The following is a 21,653-nucleotide window of genomic DNA, read 5'->3' as shown; positions in this document are numbered from 1 at the left end:
CTTTATGTGATATACAGGTTGTATCGGAGTGCCTCTTCCTTGTAATTTTTGGCAGCACTTGCACTTTATATACAAGTAAATATACAGGAAAGAATGTTTCCTATAAATTTTTCCTCTAAAATAGATTTTTTCTTCGGTTTGGTGCGCATTATTGTCAGTCTGGCGTACTATTCGGACAACATCGTTCCCAGCAGAGACCTGGGAGTCCAAGATGCATCCAGACATCCTCCCCGTGCTGTTCCTGAACCATTTCAGTGGTGTTGTCATCAATTTCTGACCTTTTCCTGTGAACCAGACTCCCTCCCCTCTTCAGAGCATGGGGTGCCTGGTATAATACTCGGGTTCTCTCATTGACTTCTATTGTGCTCGGGTGCTCTGTAGAGCACTTGAGCATCCCGAAGTGTTCTACTCGAGCACCAGAGTACCCGAGCACTTTGGTGCTCGATCAACACTAATAATAGCGTATTAGACGGAGAGAATATTACTTGAATTCTCGTATAATCATTGAAATTTAAGAAATTATCATCACCTGTAATAACGTGCAGCAATTGAACAGCATATAGCACATCGTTCATTTTCTGTGGATCGGACAATCTGCCTGCCTTAGGCCGAGTTCACACGAACGTGTGTGATCCATTGCCGTATTGCGGCCCGCAAATCGCGGGCCGCAATACACGGCCACAGTTCCATGTGAAATCCGCATCACGGATGCGGACCCATTCACTTCAATGGGTCCGCAAATCCGGAATCGCGGAACGGCCGCACGGGACGGGACCCCTCGGAAGCACTACGGAGTGCCTCCGTGGGGTTACATCCCGTACTTCCGTTCCGCAAAAAGATAGAACAAGTCCTATCTTTTAGCGGAACGGCCGGATCGCGGACCCATTAAAGTGAATGGGTCCGCGATCCGATGCGGCTGACCTACGGCCGGCGATCGTGCATTGCGGCCCGCTATTTGCGGGCCGCAGCACAGGCACGGGTCACACACATTCGTGTGAACTCGGCCTTAAGGACAGGGCCAGGACAAAGGGGAGGTGAGGGTAGGTGCCCGCCTAGGGTGCCGCCTCGCTACCCATAATATGGGGTGAGATTCAGCCTATGATGCAGTAGAACAGCGCAAGAGGTTGACATCACACCTGGCACTACAGAGGGGGGCATTATATATACCTGGCACTACAGAGGTTGGCATTATCTACTGGGTGCACCAAGGAAGGGGGGCATATATACTGCTACTAGGGGTAGCACTACAGGGGGGCATTAACTACTAGCAGTTAAATAGGAAAATTATCTACTGTCAGTACAGGGGGAATTATATCTATACTGGCACGATATATATACTGGCACTAAAAAGGGAGCATTATATATATACTGCCAATACATGGGGGCATGGAGGAGCATTATACATTTGTACTACATGAGGGGAATTATATATACACTGGCACTAAAAGGGTGCATCATATATATTGGCATGACATAGGGCATGGAGGACCATCATATACTGGCACTATGGGGGTAATTATATATATATATATATATATATATATACTGGCACTGCAGGGGGGAATTATCTACTGGCATTACAGGAGGATCATTATATATTGGTACTACAGTGGTAGCATTATATATATATATATATATATATATATATATACCAGGCACTACAGGGGGCATGCACATGCTGGCACTATGAGGGGGTGGAGGAACATTATATACTGGTACTATGGAAGACAGCATTATATATTGGCACTACAGGAGGGGGCATTATAATACAGAGGGGCATTAGAATTACAGGGAACACTGTAGGGGGGACTTTATAAATACTGGGGGCACCATGTTTATATTATTTCTACTGTGGGTACTGTAGGGGCATTATTATTATTGTACACAATTTGTAGGCATTGCTACTAATGGGGCACTCTTGGGTAGTATTATCACCATTGGGGGGGACTATTAAAAAAAAAAGGTCATTCTGAGACCTTACTATGGGAGAACTATCCGAATGACACTGTTATTTCTGACAGTATTGTGTTTGTGGGCATGGGGGAGCACAGCGGACACAGTATTGGGAGTAGCAGCAGGATGACAGTGAACTGTATAAATTTGGGGTCTGAGTTGCAAAATCTTTAACAGTCCCCTATCTACCATGTGCCATATAGTAATACTGGTGTCTTCTTATGTAGCAGAGGGGGCTGCACACCATTGACCAAAGACGTCTAACCGCGATGGTCTGAACCCAATGGACAAGTTAAGGAAAGTAATGAATAGTGTTGAGCGAACTCGGAGTTCGGGTTATCTAAGAATTCTGTAATGGATTCCATTACCATGGACCATAACGGAATTCTATGACGACATGCACCACAGAAACCTATGAGAGGCATTCCTTATTGCATCATAATAGAAGAAGTCTATGGACAGCGTAGACTTCTATTATGAAGGAATGCAATATGGAATGCCTCTTATAGGCTTCCAATGTGCATGCCGTCATAGAATTCCGTTATGGTCCGTGGTAATGGAATCCATTACAGAATTCTTAGATAACCCCAACCTTGCAAATCGCAGTCCACTCAACACTAGTGATGTACAACTGAAATCCATGAAGGCATCAACCATAAGTCCCTGGATCTGCCCCTGACGGCTTCTGTTCAAATGTGTTTTAATCTGAAGTAATGACACTTTAAATTGGGGAGCACAACTTGCCTGCTCTGCCTAGGGCTCCGAAATTCCTCACCCCAGCCCTGCTAAAGGATTACCGTCAGTTGCCGCAACTTCCCCTCCTCTAATCAGAGACGTGCCAGTCACTAGCACAGTAAATGCTCCACGAGCGAACAAGCAACGGCTGCAGAAAGGAACGGCAAAACATATCAAGCAATTATTGTTTTGTGTAATTGGACTTTGCTTGAAACAATGTTTGTCCATCTAGTAGGACCCTTATGTGCGTTCGATAACTGGAAGTTTTTTTTTTTTCTCCTTTATGACCAGTCAAATTGTGAAACTGGTGATGTTCCTCTGAGAAAAGAATTACTGTGCCTGTTATGTCTCAGCCTGATCTTATCGCGGAGTTCTGCTGTGGAGGTCACAATGTCGCACTTCCTGATATACTTTGTATATCAATTGCTCATTATTCTGCTTGCTGGAAATAATCATTGTTTACATTTAGGGGCTGAAAGCCGCCCGCCTGACACTAGTGCACGGCTCATTAGGCCAGGGCTACAGTACACAGACTTTTTATAGTGCTACTGATTGATTTTTAACTATTGAGCTACAGTTCAAAGGACTACATTGAGTTCTATGCAATCTTCTGGCCTGCAGTTGTCACTTGATGAAACACAAACCTGTAGCAATACAGAACATAGCAGTGCCCAGCAATATTAAGGCCCCCCCCCCCTCCCCTTCCCCCTGCTGCCGAGCACTTGGGCAGAACTGTTAGGAGGTTAAACCACAGGTTTAAATCCACAGGTAAAAACGCGACGGCCTTAAACACCACAATTGCGACTTTTAAAACCACAGCAGACATAAATAAGGCTGCTTTCACATCTGCGCTTTTACATTTCCGTTCTTCTGCCCAGTTCTAGGAGCAGAAGAACAAAAATAATGGAAGTGCCAGATTCGACACTTAGGCTACATGCACACGAACGTTGTTTGTTTCCGTGTCCGTTCCTTTTTTTTGCGGATAGGATGCGGACCCATTCATTTCAATGGGTCCGCAAAAAATGCTGTGCTGTCCGCATCAGTATGTCCGTTCCGTAGCCCCGCAAAAAAAATAGAACATGTCCTATTCTTGTTGTTGCAATGGATCCGCAAAAAAAAAACTATGGCATGCGGATGTCATCCGTTTAGTTTTTTTTGTGGACCGCAAAACACATGCGGTCGTGTGCATGTAGCCTTAACTGAAGCAAACGGGGCATATGGACTTCCGTTATTTTCATTCTTCTGCTTCTATAAATGCAAACCCTTTCACTTGAATAGGTCCGTATTCCCGAGCTGCGGTGCAGAACGGAGGCACAGAACCCCATGGAAGCACTACGGAGTGCTCCCGTGGTGTTTCTGTCCGTGCCTCCACACCGCAAAAAAATAGAACGTTCTTTTACGGTGCGGACGGATCACGGACCCATCCAAGTTGAATGGGTCTTGATTTGTCTCGGCTGCCGCACGGATGGGGCCCGTGCATTGGGGACTGCAAATTGCGGTCCCCAATGCACGGAACGGGCGCACAACGGCCGTGTGCAAGAGGCCTAAAGCTGGAAATGCGTAGCCTCGGCCTTCTGCCTTATTCACATGGGCATATTTTACATTCTTGTGCCCAATGGACTGCAGATACATAGTACATGGACTCATTAAGGCTGCCGCTAGTGTGAAACTAGACAGAGAGAGAGAAAAAAAACAGGATCCAGTAAAAAAAAATGACCTGTTGCATCAGTTGTCATCCGTTTGAGCCATTTCCGGAAATAGCTCAAACGGATGACAACTGATGCAACAGGATCAGTTTTTTTTTTTACTGAATACTGTAAAAAACCTGATCCTATGCAATCCTATGCATAACTAATTCAACAGTATCCGTTTTTTTTTTTACAGGATCCTATTTTTTTCTCTCTCTCTTCTTTTGACGAATCAGAAGAACGGAAAGCTAAACGGTGATCTGAATGCACCCTTAGACCTTATTTTTTTTGTCGGACATACTACTGAAATTGCACCTGTTTGAAAAGGCTGTTGTGCCTCATCCGACTATTTTGATTTTTTTAGACTAATTCTGACTTTTTTTGAGACTTTTTTTCCGATCTATTAGGTGCACCTTTTTTTGTGCCTGAGTTTGTCACAAAAACTGGGCTGGTATACATTTCTTCGTCTGTTTTCAGTATTGACTTGCGTTTTTTTTTTTTTTTTGCATTAGAAGTCACACTTTCCTTGAGACATGCGAGAAGTGCTACAAAAAGTCTAGGTGTAGCCTCAGCCTTAGACCTCCTGCACACGAACGCTTGCGCCCCGTGGTCGTGCTGCGGCCCGCAAAATTCAGGCCGCAATTCACGAACACCGTCTGTGGGGCAGCCGCAGCGGATCGCGGACCCATTCACTTTAATGGGTCCGCGATCCGGCCATTCCGCAAAAAGATAGGACATGTTCTATCTTTTTGCGGAACGGAAGTACGGGACGAAACCCCACGGAAAGCACTCCGTAGTGCTCCCTTGGGGTTTCGTTCCGTGCTTCTGTTCCGCACCATATCCGGATTTACGGACCCATTGAAGTAAATGGGTCCGCATCCGTGATGCGGAATGGCCACAGAACGGCGCCCGTGTATTGCGGATCCGCAAATGCGGTCCGCAATACCGCAACGGGAAGCACACGTTGTTCATGCATACAAACATATTTTTTGTCTGTGTCCGTTCGCTTTTTTTTCCAGGCCCTATGAGGAACCATTCATTTCAATGGGGCTGGACAAAACGGAAATAACTCTGTGTGCATTCCGTGTCCGTATTTTACTTGTCCGTTCCGCAAATAGATGGAACATGTCCTATTATTGTCTGCATTACGGACAAGGATAGGACAGTTCTATTAGGGGACAGCTGTTCCGTTCCTCAAAATGTGAAACACACATGGCCGGTATCCGTGTTTTGCAGATCTGCAATTTGAAGACAGCATAACAATGTTTGTGCACATGAGCCCTTAGGCCTCATACACTTGACTGCATCTGTTTTGTGGTCCGTCCTATCCTGTGTTAAAAATATTCTATGTTTTGCAGGACAGCGGAACGGACATATGGATGCGGACTGCACACGCTGTGGTGTCCACACATTTATTGTGGCCCCTTTTAAATTAATCAGTCCGTTTCCAACCCCTCAAAAAATTTGGATCAGATGCAGCCATAAATAGGGTCGTGTGCATGAAGCATTAGCCTTGAGAATACAAAAAAAGCCTCCCGCACACAACCGTATTGGTTTTGCAGTCCGCTGAACCGTGGATCCCCAAAACGCGGACAGCTTTCGTGTGCAATCCGCATTTTTCTCAGTCCCATTTAGGGCTCATTTACACGACCGTGGTTTGGTTCCGCATCCGAGCCGCATTTTTTGAGGCTCGGGTGCGGACCCATTCACTTCAATGGGGCCGCAAAAGATGCGGATAGCAAGCACTCTGTGTGCTGTCCGCATTCCGTTGCTCCGTTTCGTGGCCCCTCAAAAATGATAAATCATGTCCTATTCTTGTCCGTTTTGCGGACAAGAATAAGCATTTTTATAAAGGGCCGTCCGTTCAGTTCAGCAAATTTCGGAAGGCACGCGGGCGGCATCCCTGTTTTGCGGATACGCAATTTGCGGACCGAAAAACATGGCACGGTCGTGTGAACAAGCAGAAATGGCTATTGTTGTCTGCAAAATGGACAAGAATAGGAAGTGTTCTAGAATTTGAGGAACGTCCGCACTGATCTGCAAAAATACAGATGTGTGCATGGTCCCATAGGAAAGAATGGGTCAGTGTGCTATCTGTAAAAAATACGGATGTCACACTGAAGAAAAATATGATAATGTGCATGAGCCCTAACAATCAGTAGATCTGTGTCAGCAGCAGCACCAGGCACAGGTGACAGCAAGCAGCAGGACCAAGAGCAGCACCTAATAGGCTTCCTAGCACCAAAGGCTATCTGGACAAACATTTTCTACATTTGTTGAGACAAAGTTAGGAAAAACAGGGGACACACCGTGATCACTGACCATTCACTGATCATAAGCAGAGATCTCTCATTTAGTTTAAAAATGTCAACAAGCATGGAAAAACTCCAAAGTCAACTCTCTAAGGCTAGGGCGACACAGCGCAGAAAATCTGCACAACATTTTTTATAATGATAGTCAGTGGTGTCACACTGCGACATGCGACATGGTGCGACACGACAGTCACAAAAAAATCCAAACTGGCTTTCTGTGTGACTGTCGCAGCGCAGTCGCAGCATGTCGCATGTCGCACTGCGAATCATTGACTATCATTACAATAAATACATTGGTGCGCCATGAATGTCGCGAGACACATGTTGCAATGTAGTTGTACCCCTTTATTGGGTATAGAGCTGAGGACATGGGTTGCTAGATGGCCGTTAGCACATCCACAATACCCAGTCCCCATAGCTCTGTGTGCTTTTATTGTGTAAAAAAACGATTTGATACATATGCAAATTAACCTGAGATGAGTCCTGTCCCTGACTCCTCTCACATACAGGACTCATCTCAGGTTAATTTGCATATGTATCAAATCGTTTTTTTTTACACAATAAAAGCACACAGAGCTATGGGGACTGGGTATTGTGGATGTCCTAGCGGCCATCTAGCAACTCATGTCCTCAGCTCTATACCCAAAATCCCGGTGACAGGTTCCCTTTAAGTAGTCAGCAACTGATCTCAGACTTCATGATGTTATATGCAAGGAGATCATGAATGATTACAAGATGAAAACACAGAACATGGTCTAAACACGCTGCCGGAAAATAATGATTCTGTATGGGGAGGAGCGATGGCATAAGTCAGGGATGGCCAACCTGCGGCCCTCCAGCTGTTGTAAAACTACAATTCCCACCATGCCCTGCTGTAGGCTGATAGCTGTAGGCTGTCTGGGCATGCTGGGAGTTGTAGTTTTGCAACAGCTGGAAAGCTGGCATAAGTGATCACTTCTCCCCATACTGTGGAGGAGATCTCTGCATGTAATAGCAGTGGTCTCCTCCACTGACAAGCAAGCGATTGTCTGGAAGGAACGCTTTCTTCCTGATAATCGTAAGAGCTCCATTAGACAGCCATAGTGTTTTGCGGTCCGCAAATTGCGGATCCGCAAAACACATATACCAGCCGTATGAGTTCCTCATTTTGCGGACCGCACATGGCCGGCCCTATGATAGAAATGACTATTCTTGTCCACGATTGAGGACAACAATAGGACTTGCTCTATCTTTCTTGCGGGGCAGCGGAACAGAACTACAGATGCGAACAGCACACCTTTTCTGGCCCCATTTAAGTGATTGGGTCCACACCCGTTCCGCAAAATTGTGGAATGGATGAGGACCCATTTATACGGCCATCTGAATGAGCCCTAAGGCTCTTCTGCCAGTCAAATACAGCACTAAGGATGTGGCTTCCAGAGACAAGCTGGGGTGAAATATGCCTTCATATGTGAAAATAAAGATCAGCTTACAGGAACGAAGTCATCAGGACCACACTCTTCCCCCCGGAACTTGCAGCTGAGGAGCATCTCCCGGATGTCGTGTCCAGTGCGGTCATAGAATTCTTTCATATTAAATGGCTTTGGCTTAAAGTTACGGAAGTTGGCTCTTTCTTGAAGGACTTCCATGACTTTTTCATCTGCAAGGTGAGAGTCTGGAAGCTCATAACTGGAAGAAATGTGACAGAGAGAACAAAATAAATCTTAGCAATTTCTAAGTTATAATCCTTAAAGGGATTGTGCCATCATTAAAGGGGTTGTCTCACATCAGCAAATGGCATTTATCATGTAGAGAAAGTTAATACAAGGCTCTTACTAATGTATTGTGATTGTCCATATTGCCTCCTTTGCTGGCTGGATTCATTTTTTCATCATATCATACACTGCACTTTTCCATGGTTACGACAGGGGTGTTCGGAGGGGTGGGGTTTGGTAGCAGATGGCACATCACAATGCTGGGAGGAGCGTGCAGGCCAGGAATCAGCCAGGTGCGACTGCCTCCTGCTGCGGCGGAATGCCAGATATGCCCAATCATCAAGAAAACAGGTGATTATTTGTATATTTTTTTTTTTAAACTTTATTGGAGTTGGAGGGGGCACTAGCGGCAAAAGGTGGGCATTACTGCTGTGAGTGGGGCATAATGTGGACATAGCTACTGTGAGGGGCACAATGTGGATATTAGTACTGTGAGGGGGCACAATGTAGGCATTAGTACTGTATGGTAGCACTAGGGACTCGAGCACACGGCCGTTGATTTGGTCCGCATCCGAGCCGCAGTTTTGGCGGCTCGGATGCGGACCCATTCACTTCGATGGGGCCGCAAAAGGACCTCAGTTAGGGAGGAAGACTAATGAATCTTTTGATGCACGTGTCTTTACAGAGGAAGAGGTTCTAAGTCAGCTGTCTAAAATTAATACAAATAAGTCACAGGGGCCTGATGGGATACACCCAAAGCTATTAAAAGAGCTCAGCGGTGAACTAGCAAAACCATTAACAGATTTATTTAACCAATGACTGGTAACAGGAGTCGTCCCAGAAGATTGGAAATGAGCAAATGTTGTGCCCATTCACAAGAAAGGTAGTAGGGAGGAATCGGGCAACTATAGGCCAGTAAGCCTGACATCAATATTGGGGAAATTAATGGAAACCATACTCAAGGAGAGGATTGTGGAACATCTAAAATCCCATGGATTGAAAGATGAAAAACATCATGGGTTTACTTCAGGGAGATCATGTGAAACTAATCTTATAGATTTTTTGATTGGGTGAGTAAAATAATAGACGGCGGAGGTGCAGCAGACATCGCTTATCTAGACTTTAGTAAGGCTTTTGATACTGTCCCACATAGAAGGCTTATCAATAAATTTGAGTCTTTGGGCTTGCACTCCCATATTGTTGAATGGATTAGGCAGTGGCTGAGGGACAGGCAACAGAGGGTTGAAGTCAATGGAGTATATTCAGACCAAGGTCTTGTTACCAGTGGGGTACCTCAGGGATCTGTTCTGGGACCCATATTGTTTAATATTTTTATTAGCGAAATTGCAGAAGGCTTCAATGGTAAGGTGTGTCTTTTTGCTGATGACACAAAGACTTGTAAGAGGGTTGATGTTCCTGGAGGGATACACCAAATGGAAAAGGATTTAGGAAAACTAGAGGAATGGTCAAAAAGAGCAGAATATAAAATCAGTGCTACAGTCCTAACCTCAGTATCTGAGGAAAGGGATTTAGGGGTCATTATTTCAGAAGACTTAAAGGTAGACAAACAATGTCATATAGCTTCAGGAAATGCTAGCAGAATGCTTGGGTGTATAGGGAGAGGAATTACCAGTAGAAAGAGGGAGGTGCTCATGCCGCTCTACAGACCACTAGTGAGACCTCATTTGGAGTATTGTGCTCAGTACTGGAGACCATATCTCCAGAAGGATATTGATACTTTGGAGAGAGTTCAGAGAAGAGCTACTAAACTAGTACATGGATTGCAGGATAAAACTTACCAGGAAAGATTAAAGGACCTTACCATGTATAGCTTGGAAGAAAGACAGGACAGAGGGGATATGATAGAAACTTTTAAATACATAAAGGGAATCAACAAGGTAAAAGAGGAGAGAATATTTAAAAGAAGAAAAACTGCTACAAGAGGACATGGTTTTAAATTAGAGGGGCAAAGGTTTAAAAGTAATATCAGGAAGTATTACTTTACTGAGAGAGTAGTGGATGCATGGAATAGCCTTCCTGCAGAAGTGGTAGCTGCAAATACAGTGAAGGAGTTTAAGCATGCATGGGATAGGCATAAGGCCATCCTTCATATAAGATAGGGCCAGGGGCTATCCATAGTATTCAGTATATTGGGCAGACTAGATGGGCCAAATGGTTCTTATCTGCCGACACATTCTATGTTTCTAAAAAATATAACATGTCCTATTCTTGTCCGCGCTTTGCGGACAAGAATAGGAAGTTATATTAAAGGCTGTCCATGCCCTTCCGCAAATTGCGGAACGTGCACGGACACCATCCGTGTTTTGAGGATCCGCGATTTGCGGACCGCAAAACACACCACGGTTGTCTGCATGTAGCCTAAGGGGAAAGCAATACCCTAGATTACACTGTTATACCATTGGGATGGCTCGGTCTTCCAGACCAGCACAGCACCCCCTGCTGGGGATTTACCAGGCACAGTTACCATCCGCTATTTATGTGATTATTATTCTTTTTACTCTATCACCACAGTGACCTTGTTCCAGATGGAGTGTACATCACGCCAACACGCCAGCAAAACCCTGGGTGCAGTATAACCAGTTGGTTCTTTTATTTATCTGAAGATTTATTGGTGGGGGGGAGGGGTGCCAGGCTGAATCCTTGCCAGAGGTGCTAGAAAGCCTAGCTACACCTCTGGGTTATAACCACCTAACAGAGCAGCAGTGGCTGGGCTTGCACACTATAGGAAAAAGTGCCTATAATGTGCAGGCACGACCACCGCTGCTGGATTGCAGGGTGGCCGTAACCCCTTGAAACAAGCAGTGTATAATGCAATTAAAAAATGAATCCAGCCAGCAAAGGAAGCAATATGGACAATCAAAGTACATTAGTAAGGGCCTTGTATTCACTTTCTCTACATGATAAATGCCATTTGCTGAAGTGAGACAACCCCCTTTTAAATGAGATTTTAATATACAATAATTCAACTTTTGTCATTTAATTTCTGTTACAAAAAAGCTCCAAATGTGAGATATTCTCTGTACGTCATTATAAAGGCGCCCCCTGGTGTTTAATGTTATTGTAATATGCAAAATCTCCTGAGCTGGATCAGCATGGTCACATCTGCTCAGTTCCATCCGGCAACTGCGACTTCCTATCCACTGTTAGTACTTGGAACAGTTACAGGGAGAAGGCACAAAGGACAGGTCCCCTGAGCTGCCAGTCTGAAGAAAGTGCAGCAGAATTATCAATCATGGGATGATGGGATAATCCATTTAATGTGTAGCTGTCGTAGCTGTTGCTCGGGAAAATTTGTGTTCTGCATCTATCTGGATTTTCCATAGTAACCTGCCAGGCTGCTGTTCAGACACAGGTTAAACACATAATTAGGCCTCATGCACACGACCGTGAAGTTTTTTGCGGTCCGCCCGTGTTGCCTTCCGCAATTTGCAGAACGGAACGGGCGCCGACAATATAAATGCCTATTCTTGTCCGCAAATCGCGGACAAGAATAGGACATGTTATTTTTTTCAGCGGGGCCGCGGAACGGAGCCACGGATGCGGACAGCACACGGAGTGCTGTCCGCATCTTTTGCAGCCCCATTGAAATGACGGCGGCTCGGATGCGGACCCAAACAACGGTCGTGTGCATGAGGCCATATGCTGAATTTCCTAATAAAGTATATTGGAAAAGTTAATAAAATTGCTTGGCTCAGGCCTGTTTCCCACTGCCGGCAGTAGTTCTGGCAGAGAACAGCCTCCCATAGCACTCTGGGTCTGGCATTGTCGGGTGTTAAAAGAATGCCCACTGGTCGCATTGACTATTATGGGGTCTGGCGGAGATCCGTCCTCTACTTTCAACTATGCCGTGATATGCCCGCACACAGCATTTTTTTTTGTCAGGCTGAATCCCGACATATTTGCTAGGTAGTGGGCGAATCTCAACTGGAACCCATTATAGTCAATGGGGTCGGCGGGCATTCTAGTAACATCCGGCAATGCCAGATCCAGAGAGCTCCGACAGGCTATCCTCTGCTAGAACAGCCTGCCAGAACTACTGCTGGCAGTGTGAAACAGGCCTAAGGCTACGTCTACACGACGACATTTGTCGCACAACATTTTGTTGCACTAATGTCGCGCGACAATTTTTATAATAGCAGTCTATGGTGTCGCACTGCAACATGCTGCGACTGCGACGCAACAGTCGCAGAAAATCCATTTGAGATGGATTTTTCTGCGACTGTTGCGTCGCAGTCGCAGCATGTTGCAGTGCGACACCATAGACTGCTATTATAAAAATTGTTGCGCGACATTGGTGCAACAAAATGTTGTGCTACAAATGTTGCAGTGTAGTTGTGCCCTATCTGTCGCGTGACTTATTGTCGCGCAACAAATGTCGTCGAGTAGACGTAGCCTTACACACACAAATGTAAGGACAGCTACACTTTAACACATCTCACAGGTTATATTATGTTTAGGATACAGATGTCAAGTATGGGATTTCTGAGCACATAACAATTAGATGTAATTATCCGGTGCCATCTTTGGGAGGGTCTTTGTAAGTCCACTCTCTGACGGGGGTTGACGGAAAATTGTTGAAGCTAACACCACATGCCCGACTGCCACTGTTAGCATAATGAAGTGACAGACAAGCTGATTCCAGCGTCTCTTATGAGGGTGTCTCTTGTTCCCTGGGCCCTTACAATAATATGTTGCCCCTGCTCCTAGAAGCTCCGTTCTCCCACCTCTGGCCACACCCTGCTACACTAGAATGACAGGGCCAGGCAGCGTTGGTCTCCTACTGCCGACCCTGTCTGCCTTGTAAATCTTGCGCCTGTATTCTTGCGCCAGTATTCAGCACAGGCGCAGTGAGTGAAGAGCGCTCGCCGGCCGCCGGCTTCCTCACTGCGCCTGCGCCGAATACTGAACGGCGCAAGATTTGCCCAGTGCACATGGCCGGCAGTTGGAGGTGAATGCTGCCTGGCCCTGTCAATCTAGTGTAGCAGGGCGTGGCCAGAGGTGGGAGAACGTGGCCTCTAGGAGCAGGGGCAACGAGCCCAAGAAGAGGATGGGAGTGGTAGTGGCTGCCCTCACACTGTTGCTCCCTAGGGCTGTGCAGTGAAAAGTGGAAGCATCCTTTCTTCTCTTTGGGAACATCCAGATTCTGGGGCTCCTGTCTGATGGTAGCTGGGGTTCCTTTGATGTTAGGTGTTTGGATGGGTGCAAGATAGGGTAAGTAGAGTGCAGTGGTCAGCGTATGGTATAGGAGTCAGGGCACTAGGCCAGAGGTAGAAGAATAAACGTCTCTCTGTACTGTAGTGCAAAATAGGAGTAGTAGTACATCAGACTGTAGCATAACACAGTTCCAATTGTACACCATGCAATTCTTTCCCCCAGCTGGGGAGGTATTGAGGCTGGCAAAGTGGCAAGTAATGAATGACTCTCTTGGTATGCCATCTTGCTAAAGTTTCTCTCACAAGAATTTCTGGCTGGTAATTGTAATCTGGTAATTATGGCTGTGGAGTCCACTGCGGTTTTTTGAGGCACGGCTGGCCAGGAGATGGTTAAGTGTGATGGTTGTCTTAACTGTAATCCCTCACAAGCAGCAAAGTCTGGACAGCTGCAGATGCAGGTTACCTTGCTGACTCCTAGGCTTGGCTATGCAGAATCTAAACTCTTCTTTCTCTTTTTCTATGATGTAGCAGAAGCAATAACTTTAACAGAGATGGATAAGTCTCTGGATCCTGAGGCCCAAGGAGAAGGAGCACATGGAAATGCTTTTTCCCTCCTCACACACTCTAGACTCCACTCTCTCTTTAGTCAGGAAGTAGAACCTGCCTCTCCTGAGAGGGGTGGAACAGGGTGGCTAACCCTGTCCCTGCCAATCATACCACGCCATGCTGTACATTATATTACATAACATCACAAGCCATTTGTGTATTCCCCCTGACCTCAGGTACTACAGGGATATTCAGACACAGTGGTTCGGTGCAGTTCTTTCTGGGTGGTTGTGAACCATACGACAAAAAGATTCTTGCGTTTTCACCACTAATTGCCACAGTTAAACTAATTAAAAGTCGAAAGCCATGGCAATTAGCAGTAAAAGAGCATGCAGTTCATACTGTGCTATTCTTGGCTGTGTGGTAAGTCGGCATGGGTTTTCAGTTTCTTTTTTTTCTTTTTTATCAGATAATTGTTATCAAGATTTAGAACATGAAAATACAAACATAACCCAACTCCGGTTTTAAAATAAAATATGCACATCTTTTGCCATATAGAAGGGAAAGTATGAAGATCATAGTATCCAATAGGTAAAATTAGAATAATTGTCTACTTAAAGGTTGTAAAAACAGTTTTTTGATATAAACAGAAAACTTTAAAGGGGTTGTCCCAAAAAATATTCTACGGTTTTCAAACCAGCACCTGAATCTGATTACTTTTGTTAATTGCATGTAATTAAAAATTTAGCATAGCCAATGAGTTAGGGCTCATTCAGATGGCAGTATGCGTACAGTTCCGCATGTCCGCAAAAAAAAAAAAGGATTGCATTCCGTTTTTTTGCTGGCCCATAGACTTCAATGGGGCCATGTCCTGATTTTCACTGACAAGTATAGGACATGTTTAATTTATTTTGCTGAGCCATGTAATAGAAGAAAAGGGCCCCATAGAAATGAATAGGGCAGCATCTAATCTGCAAAAAAACTGATCCGTATTTTTGCAGACAGCATACGGCCATCTGAATGAGCCCTTATTCAATAAAATATATCTGTATAGCGCCACCTGCTGTTTGTTTTTCCTTATTTCTTTGACCTGCTCACTGAGAAGGCAGCACATGTTCAGGTTCATCCTTCAATTGCCTCCTGAGCTGTGATAGGGAGAGCATGGACACGCCCCCTGAGCTGTGATAGGGAGAGCATGGGCACGCCCCCTGAGCTGTGATAGGGAGAGCATGGACACGCCCCCTGAGTTGCAGCAGAAAAGACACTCCCCTTTTAGCTTGATATAAATCTAGCAGAGCAATGAATGGGGAGATCTCTGGATCCATGTGAGGTGCAGGGCTGGTTCTGGCTTTGTTAGAAAGAGACTGTCATGTACTATATGATGCCTGATTTTAATTTTTTATATTAATCATGGGAGAACCCCTTTAAATCAATTCATCATGTTTCCACTTTATGTAGTTTCCTTTATATTTTTGTGCAAAAATGCACATCATTGCCTTCTACTGAATGGCGTTAGTGCAAGCAAATAATCCACGTGATTGCTGTTGCGCTCATCTGTCACCTTAAAGGTTCCATTAACACTTACATCTTCCCAGGTCCTTCCATATAACAGTCTTCAGAGGATAGTCCCATCCTCAGCACCATTTATAGCAGCCATTATTCTGTCAATGAAGAGCGAAAAATTTCCTGACAATGCCTGTCAGCAGCTTGTGACAGCCCCTCCTTACGGGCACTGTAAGACGGGGGTATATGCTGCTGATGGCACCCAGATGGCAGTGGCTGCCCTTCTGGAATTCAGGGATCGCTCTGGCTCACGTAAGAAATTAAATCGGCCATAATTGCTCATAAGGCAGATTCTGTAAAATATCCGTGACATATATGGCCGATCTCAACTTTATTTATTAGAACAGCAATAATATTAATCATAATAATAATATGAATGATGGATATAATGAGGCCATATCGTCTAGTCCCAGCATTCTGTATTGCTTCTTAACAGCAATGGAGGAGTCAGTGCACAGAAGACGGGGGATGGGTTTCACGCCAGTCCCGGGCACATAGTGATGGAGCAGCCTATTAATTAAACTGAACGTTTGGAAATGTAAAAGCGGATGAAAAATGAATGCAATTTAATGTGATAAAAATCAAACAGGTTTTTTTCTATATTCATTTAGAAAGTAAAACGATTGCTTTAAGAAAACATATCTAATTGGCGTGCACTTTTCACATCAATTATATTTGAAGCTTCCTCCGGGCACATGAATTTGTTGATTTCTATCTCTTTTCTTCCTCGCCTTCTTCTTCTCTGTGGTAGCTACGGTTTGCTAAGGCTCGCTGAATAATGAACTGGAGCAGGATGTTCCCTGAATATCTCGCCAGTACCTTTTATCTATGATACATAAGATAAGCATGTGGAGATTTCCACCACCAAAAATGAAGATGCTGCAATTCTTTTATAAGACTTGATGAGGTGCTGGATGTTCCTGTAATTAGGAACATCAAAGGTGAGCTTGCACGTAAAGATGGCCGCTGACACCTACACGACCCACCAGCAGGATCAGTCATCAGCCAAGATCCGCAATCAGCATGGCTCCAGAGCTAAATAGTTTTATTATAATGCAAAGTGGTAGACAACCAATGTTTGGTCATACATAGAGACCTTCTTCACAGAGGTGAAAAATAGCCAGTGTTCCAGACTGCACAAGCACCTTCATCAGTATTATTATAAGAGAATGCCCGGCCGATAAGGTCCTCATTGTTCTGTGTTGTAATAAAACTCTGGATTATAAATCAATGAGTTAAAAAATAGTATTGTCAAAATCCTCATATACATAAGCCATGATGCGAGTGTTATCAGAACCTTCCAAGGTGCCGTGGTGGACACATACAGTACAGACCAAAAGTTTGGACACACCTTCTCATTCAAAGAGTTTTCTTTATTTTCATGACTATGAAAATTGTAGATTCACACTGAAGGCATCAAAACTATGAATTAACACATGTGGAATTATATACATAACAAACAAGTGTGAAACAACTGAAAATATGTCATATTCTAGGTTCTTCAAAGTAGCCACCTTTTGCTTTGATTACTGCTTTGCACACTCTTAGCATTCTCTTGATGAGCATCAAGAGGTAGTCACCTGAAATGGTCTTCCAACAGTCTTGAAGGAGTTCCCAGAGATGCTTAGCACTTGTTGGCCCTTTTGCCTTCACTCTGCGGTCAAGCTCACCCCAAACCATCTCGATTGGGTTCAGGTCCGGTGACTGTGGAGGCCAGGTCATCTGGCGCAGCACCCCATCACTCTCCTTCATGGTCAAATAGCCCTTACTTTTAAAGTTTTCCCAATTTTTCGGCTGACTGACTGACCTTCATTTCTTAAAGTAATGATGGCCACTCGTTTTTCTTTACTTAGCTGCTTTTTTCTTGCCATAATACAAATTCTACAAAGAGAGAGGAAGAAACAAGGCGGCACTACCCCCACTGATGAAACCGCTAATGCGTCAGCTTGCATGTGGTGTGAAGAAATCCAGTGCGTGGTGCTCAGCAACGAAGAAAGTCAGGTGGAAGTTCACAATACAAGAAGAAAAAAGTAGCAGAGTTGCGGCACTCACCAGGATGTAGATAAATGTCTTTATTGAAGCTTCCTTAGAAGTCGCTACATTAGGGATCCAGGGGCGGACACACTGTTGCAGGCGGCGACGGCCGTTTCGCGCGTGGGATCGCGCTTCCTCAGGCCGCTCAATACGTCATGACGCAAGTATGCAATTTATAGAGGCGGACAGGGGACGGCCGGCGCCGTCAGCCACAGCTGTTCGCCCCTAGGATAAAATGACATATATTAAAAACCTGCGTACCGCAGTAACAAATGCACATATAATCAAATAGCAACATGAGCACAAGATCAAATACAATTCACTTGCTAGTACCCACACACTGTGGGACAGATATGTAAGGCCATGGATAAGTGGCAAAATGTAATACAGAAATAGTACATACGATGTCCCTGTAAACAGAGGAGGGGCGCGTAACATCAGCATGGTCCAGAACAAGCGTGTAACACAGGGCTAAATGGACAAAGGCACCTCATGCTAAACAGAAGGTAAAAAGGCATAAGGCAGAAAACATAAAGCAAGGGATAGCCAAATATGGAGGGACACAAACCCGTGGATGTGTATACAGATATACTGAGCGCATTCAGATTACAGAAAGACAGACATGTCATTTCTGTCATTCATGCCCGCTGGGCCCATAGCGCCCGTCTGCATTATCCACCTTGCCTCCCTCTGCAGGAGTAGGCGGTGCCGATCCCCTCCGCGAGGGATGGGACGGACATGCTCCACCCCCCAAAGGAGAGGCAATGCGGATGAGCGTCATGGGCGGTACGAATATGGTCGATAAGGCGTGGACTGCCTCTACCTGACCTGATAGAGCCGACATGCTCGCGGATACGCTCAAAAAGAGGACGTATAGTCTTGCCTACATAAAAACGTCCACAGGGACAGAAGACCACGTACACCACGTAGGACGTACGGCAATTGATGAATTCTTGTACTGTATGTGTTACCCCCCCAAAAAATAAATGCTTGCTACATACATTGAGTGCGCAAAACGAACAGTGACCGCATTTGAAGTTGCCCTTGGGCTTACCTAGCCAGGTCTCGCCCTTGGGTGTAGAAAAAACACTCCTAACGAGTTTATTTTTAAGTGTGGGGCATCTCCTAAATGCGATCAAAGGTTTTTCGTCCGTCACACTACTGAGAGAGGAATCCCCTCTCAGGAGGTCCCAATTTTGGTTGATCACCTGCTTAACTGTGTCTGCAGCAGCACTATATTGGAACGAAAATGCGAAACGTGATTGTGTAGAGTTGGTTCCTCTCTCCCTTAGTAGGGAGGTACGATCCAATCTGGCGGCCTTACGCATGGCCGCTGAAACACCGTTCGACGGATAACCCCTATCCAGGAGCCTATTACGGAGCTCCCTAGCTTGCCTGAAAAAGCCTTCATCTGTGTCATTAGTCCTGCGTAATCGGACAAATTGTCCATAAGGGACAGCACGTTTAACCGAGGGTGGATGAAAGCTGGTCTGGTGGAGGAGGGAGTTGGTTGCTGTGGGTTTACGATGACCGCTGGTATGTACGGTGCCATCTTTAACAGTGACCTGCACATCCAAAAAGTCCAGAGACTCACCACCAAACTTGACGGTGAACCTCATGTTCATCTGGTTATGTGCGTTTAAAAGGTCAACAAAGGCATGGCACAACTCCTCACTCCCCCACCAGACCAGAAAAATGTCATCCACATACCTCAGAAAAAGATAAATGTGGCGTAGACAGGGGTTATCCGTCGAAAAGATGTAGGTCTCTTCAAATACCGCCAGGTACAGGTTTGCAAATGTGCACGAGACAGGAGTGCCCATTGCAGTACCTAGTACCTGGCGGTACCAGAGACCATCAAATTGTAAAACATTATTGCTAAGGACTAAGTCCAAAGCTTCATGAACAAAATCAATGAACATTGCATTTTGGAGTACACAGTGCAATCGCCCAATTGCCAGTGTGCCTCCTCCAAATAATATTCCCTGGGCATCAGGACCACATTCCCTCCCTTGTCGGCCGGCTTAATGACCATATTGGTCTGTTTACTCAACCACAGAAGAGCACGAGATTCTTCTATCGAAAGATTAGAAGGTGCTGCAGGATACACCTGCGCACGAATTTCTCTTAATACTCGTTTGTGGAAGAGGTCTATAGCAGAGCCGGCCGGCATGGGAGGAAGGAAGTTGGACCTGACACCCCCTGTGTATTTATTCAATTGACCCACTGTGGCCATGGGCTCCTCTGGTTCGGTATTGGACAAGAAATGTATGCACGCAATTTCTTCCTCAGTGAATCTGCCCAACAGATGAAAGTCGGTAAGAGACATAGTGGCTGGGACCTCTCCCTGTGAGTGATTGTGGCAACGGACAGGGGTCTCAGCAAACGCCTTTTTAAGATATAACTTGCGAACTGATAGAAAAAGATCAATCTCAAAATCTACTAGGTTGAACTGCCCGGGCAGGCAGCCCTCGATTGAGGAGTGGGATACAGCCCGGCGGCGGTCCTGATGCCCAGGGAATATTATTTGGAGGAGGCACACCGGCAATTGGGCGATTGCACTGTGTACTCCAAACTTAAGGGGGACCCTATACCCGGTATATCATCAAAATTGTATGTTTTAATTAACCATTATATTTTTAATGGTTTCTTATCCAACAATATGAAAGAGCATCTTATACCAGCTTTTCCCAAAATTCCCACATGGTATTTTATACCAAAAGTTCATAAATCACTGACCCGACCCCCAGGTCGTCCCATCATCGCGGGGATCGGCTCAGTGACTGAGCCCCTGTCCGGTTATGTTGACTGGCTCCTCAGGCCCTTGTAACGTAGTACTCCGACCTATCTGAAGGACACGGGTGATTTTCTTCGTGCGCTCAGCTACCTTGAGTGGCAGGAAGACTTTCACCTCGTCTCTCTAGATGTCGAGAGTTTATACACTCGCATCCCACACGACTTGGGCCTCCGAGCAGTCAAGACGGTTCTGCAAAAAACCGACAAGAATGCAATGTTCATTGATTTTGTTCATGAAGCTTTGGACTTAGTCCTTAGCAATAATGTTTTCCAATTTGATGGTCTCTGGTACCGCCAGGTACTAGGTACTGCAATGGGCACTCCTGTCTCGTGCACATTTGCAAACCTGTACCTGGCGGTATTTGAAGAGACCTACATCTTTTCGACGGATAACCCCTGTCTACGCCACATTTATCTTTTTCTGAGGTATGTGGATGACATTTTTCTGGTCTGGTGGGGGAGTGAGGAGTTGTGCCATGCCTTTGTTGACCATTTAAACGCACATAACCAGATGAACATGAGGTTCACCTTCAAGTTTGGTGGTGAGTCTCTGGACTTTTTGGATGTGCAGGTCACTGTTAAAGATGGCACCGTACATACCAGCGGTCATCGTAAACCCACAGCAACCAACTCCCTCCTCCACCAGACCAGCTTTTATCCACCCTCGGTTAAACGTGCTGTCCCTTATGGACAATTTGTCCGATTACGCAGGATTAATGACACAGATGAAGGCTTTTTCAGGCAAGCTAGGGAGCTCCGTAATAGGCTCCTGGATAGGGGTTATCCGTCGAACGGTGTTTCAGCGGCCATGCGTAAGGCCGCCAGATTGGATCGTACCTCCCTACTAAGGGAGAGAGGAACCAACTCTACACAATCACGTTTCGCATTTTCATTGCAATATAGTGCTGCTGCAGACACAGTTAAGCAGGTGATCAACCAAAATTGGGACCTCCTGAGAGGGGATCCCTTTCTCAGTAGTGTGACGGACGAAAAACCTTTGATCGCATTTAGGAGATGCCCCACACTTAAAAATAAACTCGTTAGGAGTGTTTTTTCTACACCCAAGGGCGAGACCTGGCTAGGTAAGCCCAAGGGCAACTTCAAATGCGGTCACTGTTCGTTTTGCGCACTCAATGTATGTAGCAAGCATTTATTTTT

General features: G+C 45.4%; 1 protein-coding gene across 1 annotated transcript in view; it reads right to left on the bottom strand.

The window, feature by feature from the left end:
- Positions 1-21,653, bottom strand: part of ASIC1 (acid sensing ion channel subunit 1) — a 395,233-nt gene that overhangs the window by 309,020 nt on the left and 64,560 nt on the right. The window contains exon 3 of the mRNA XM_040426001.1: positions 8,161-8,356. Within this exon, the coding sequence (XP_040281935.1) occupies positions 8,161-8,356 (196 nt within the window). The remainder of the gene's footprint in view (positions 1-8,160; positions 8,357-21,653) is intronic.

This window comes from Bufo bufo, chromosome 3 (assembly GCF_905171765.1).
Source record: "Bufo bufo chromosome 3, aBufBuf1.1, whole genome shotgun sequence".
Lineage (NCBI taxonomy): Eukaryota > Metazoa > Chordata > Amphibia > Anura > Bufonidae > Bufo > Bufo bufo.
The sequence above is the reverse complement of the archived record's forward strand: the minus strand, read 5'-3'. Positions and strand labels throughout refer to the sequence as shown.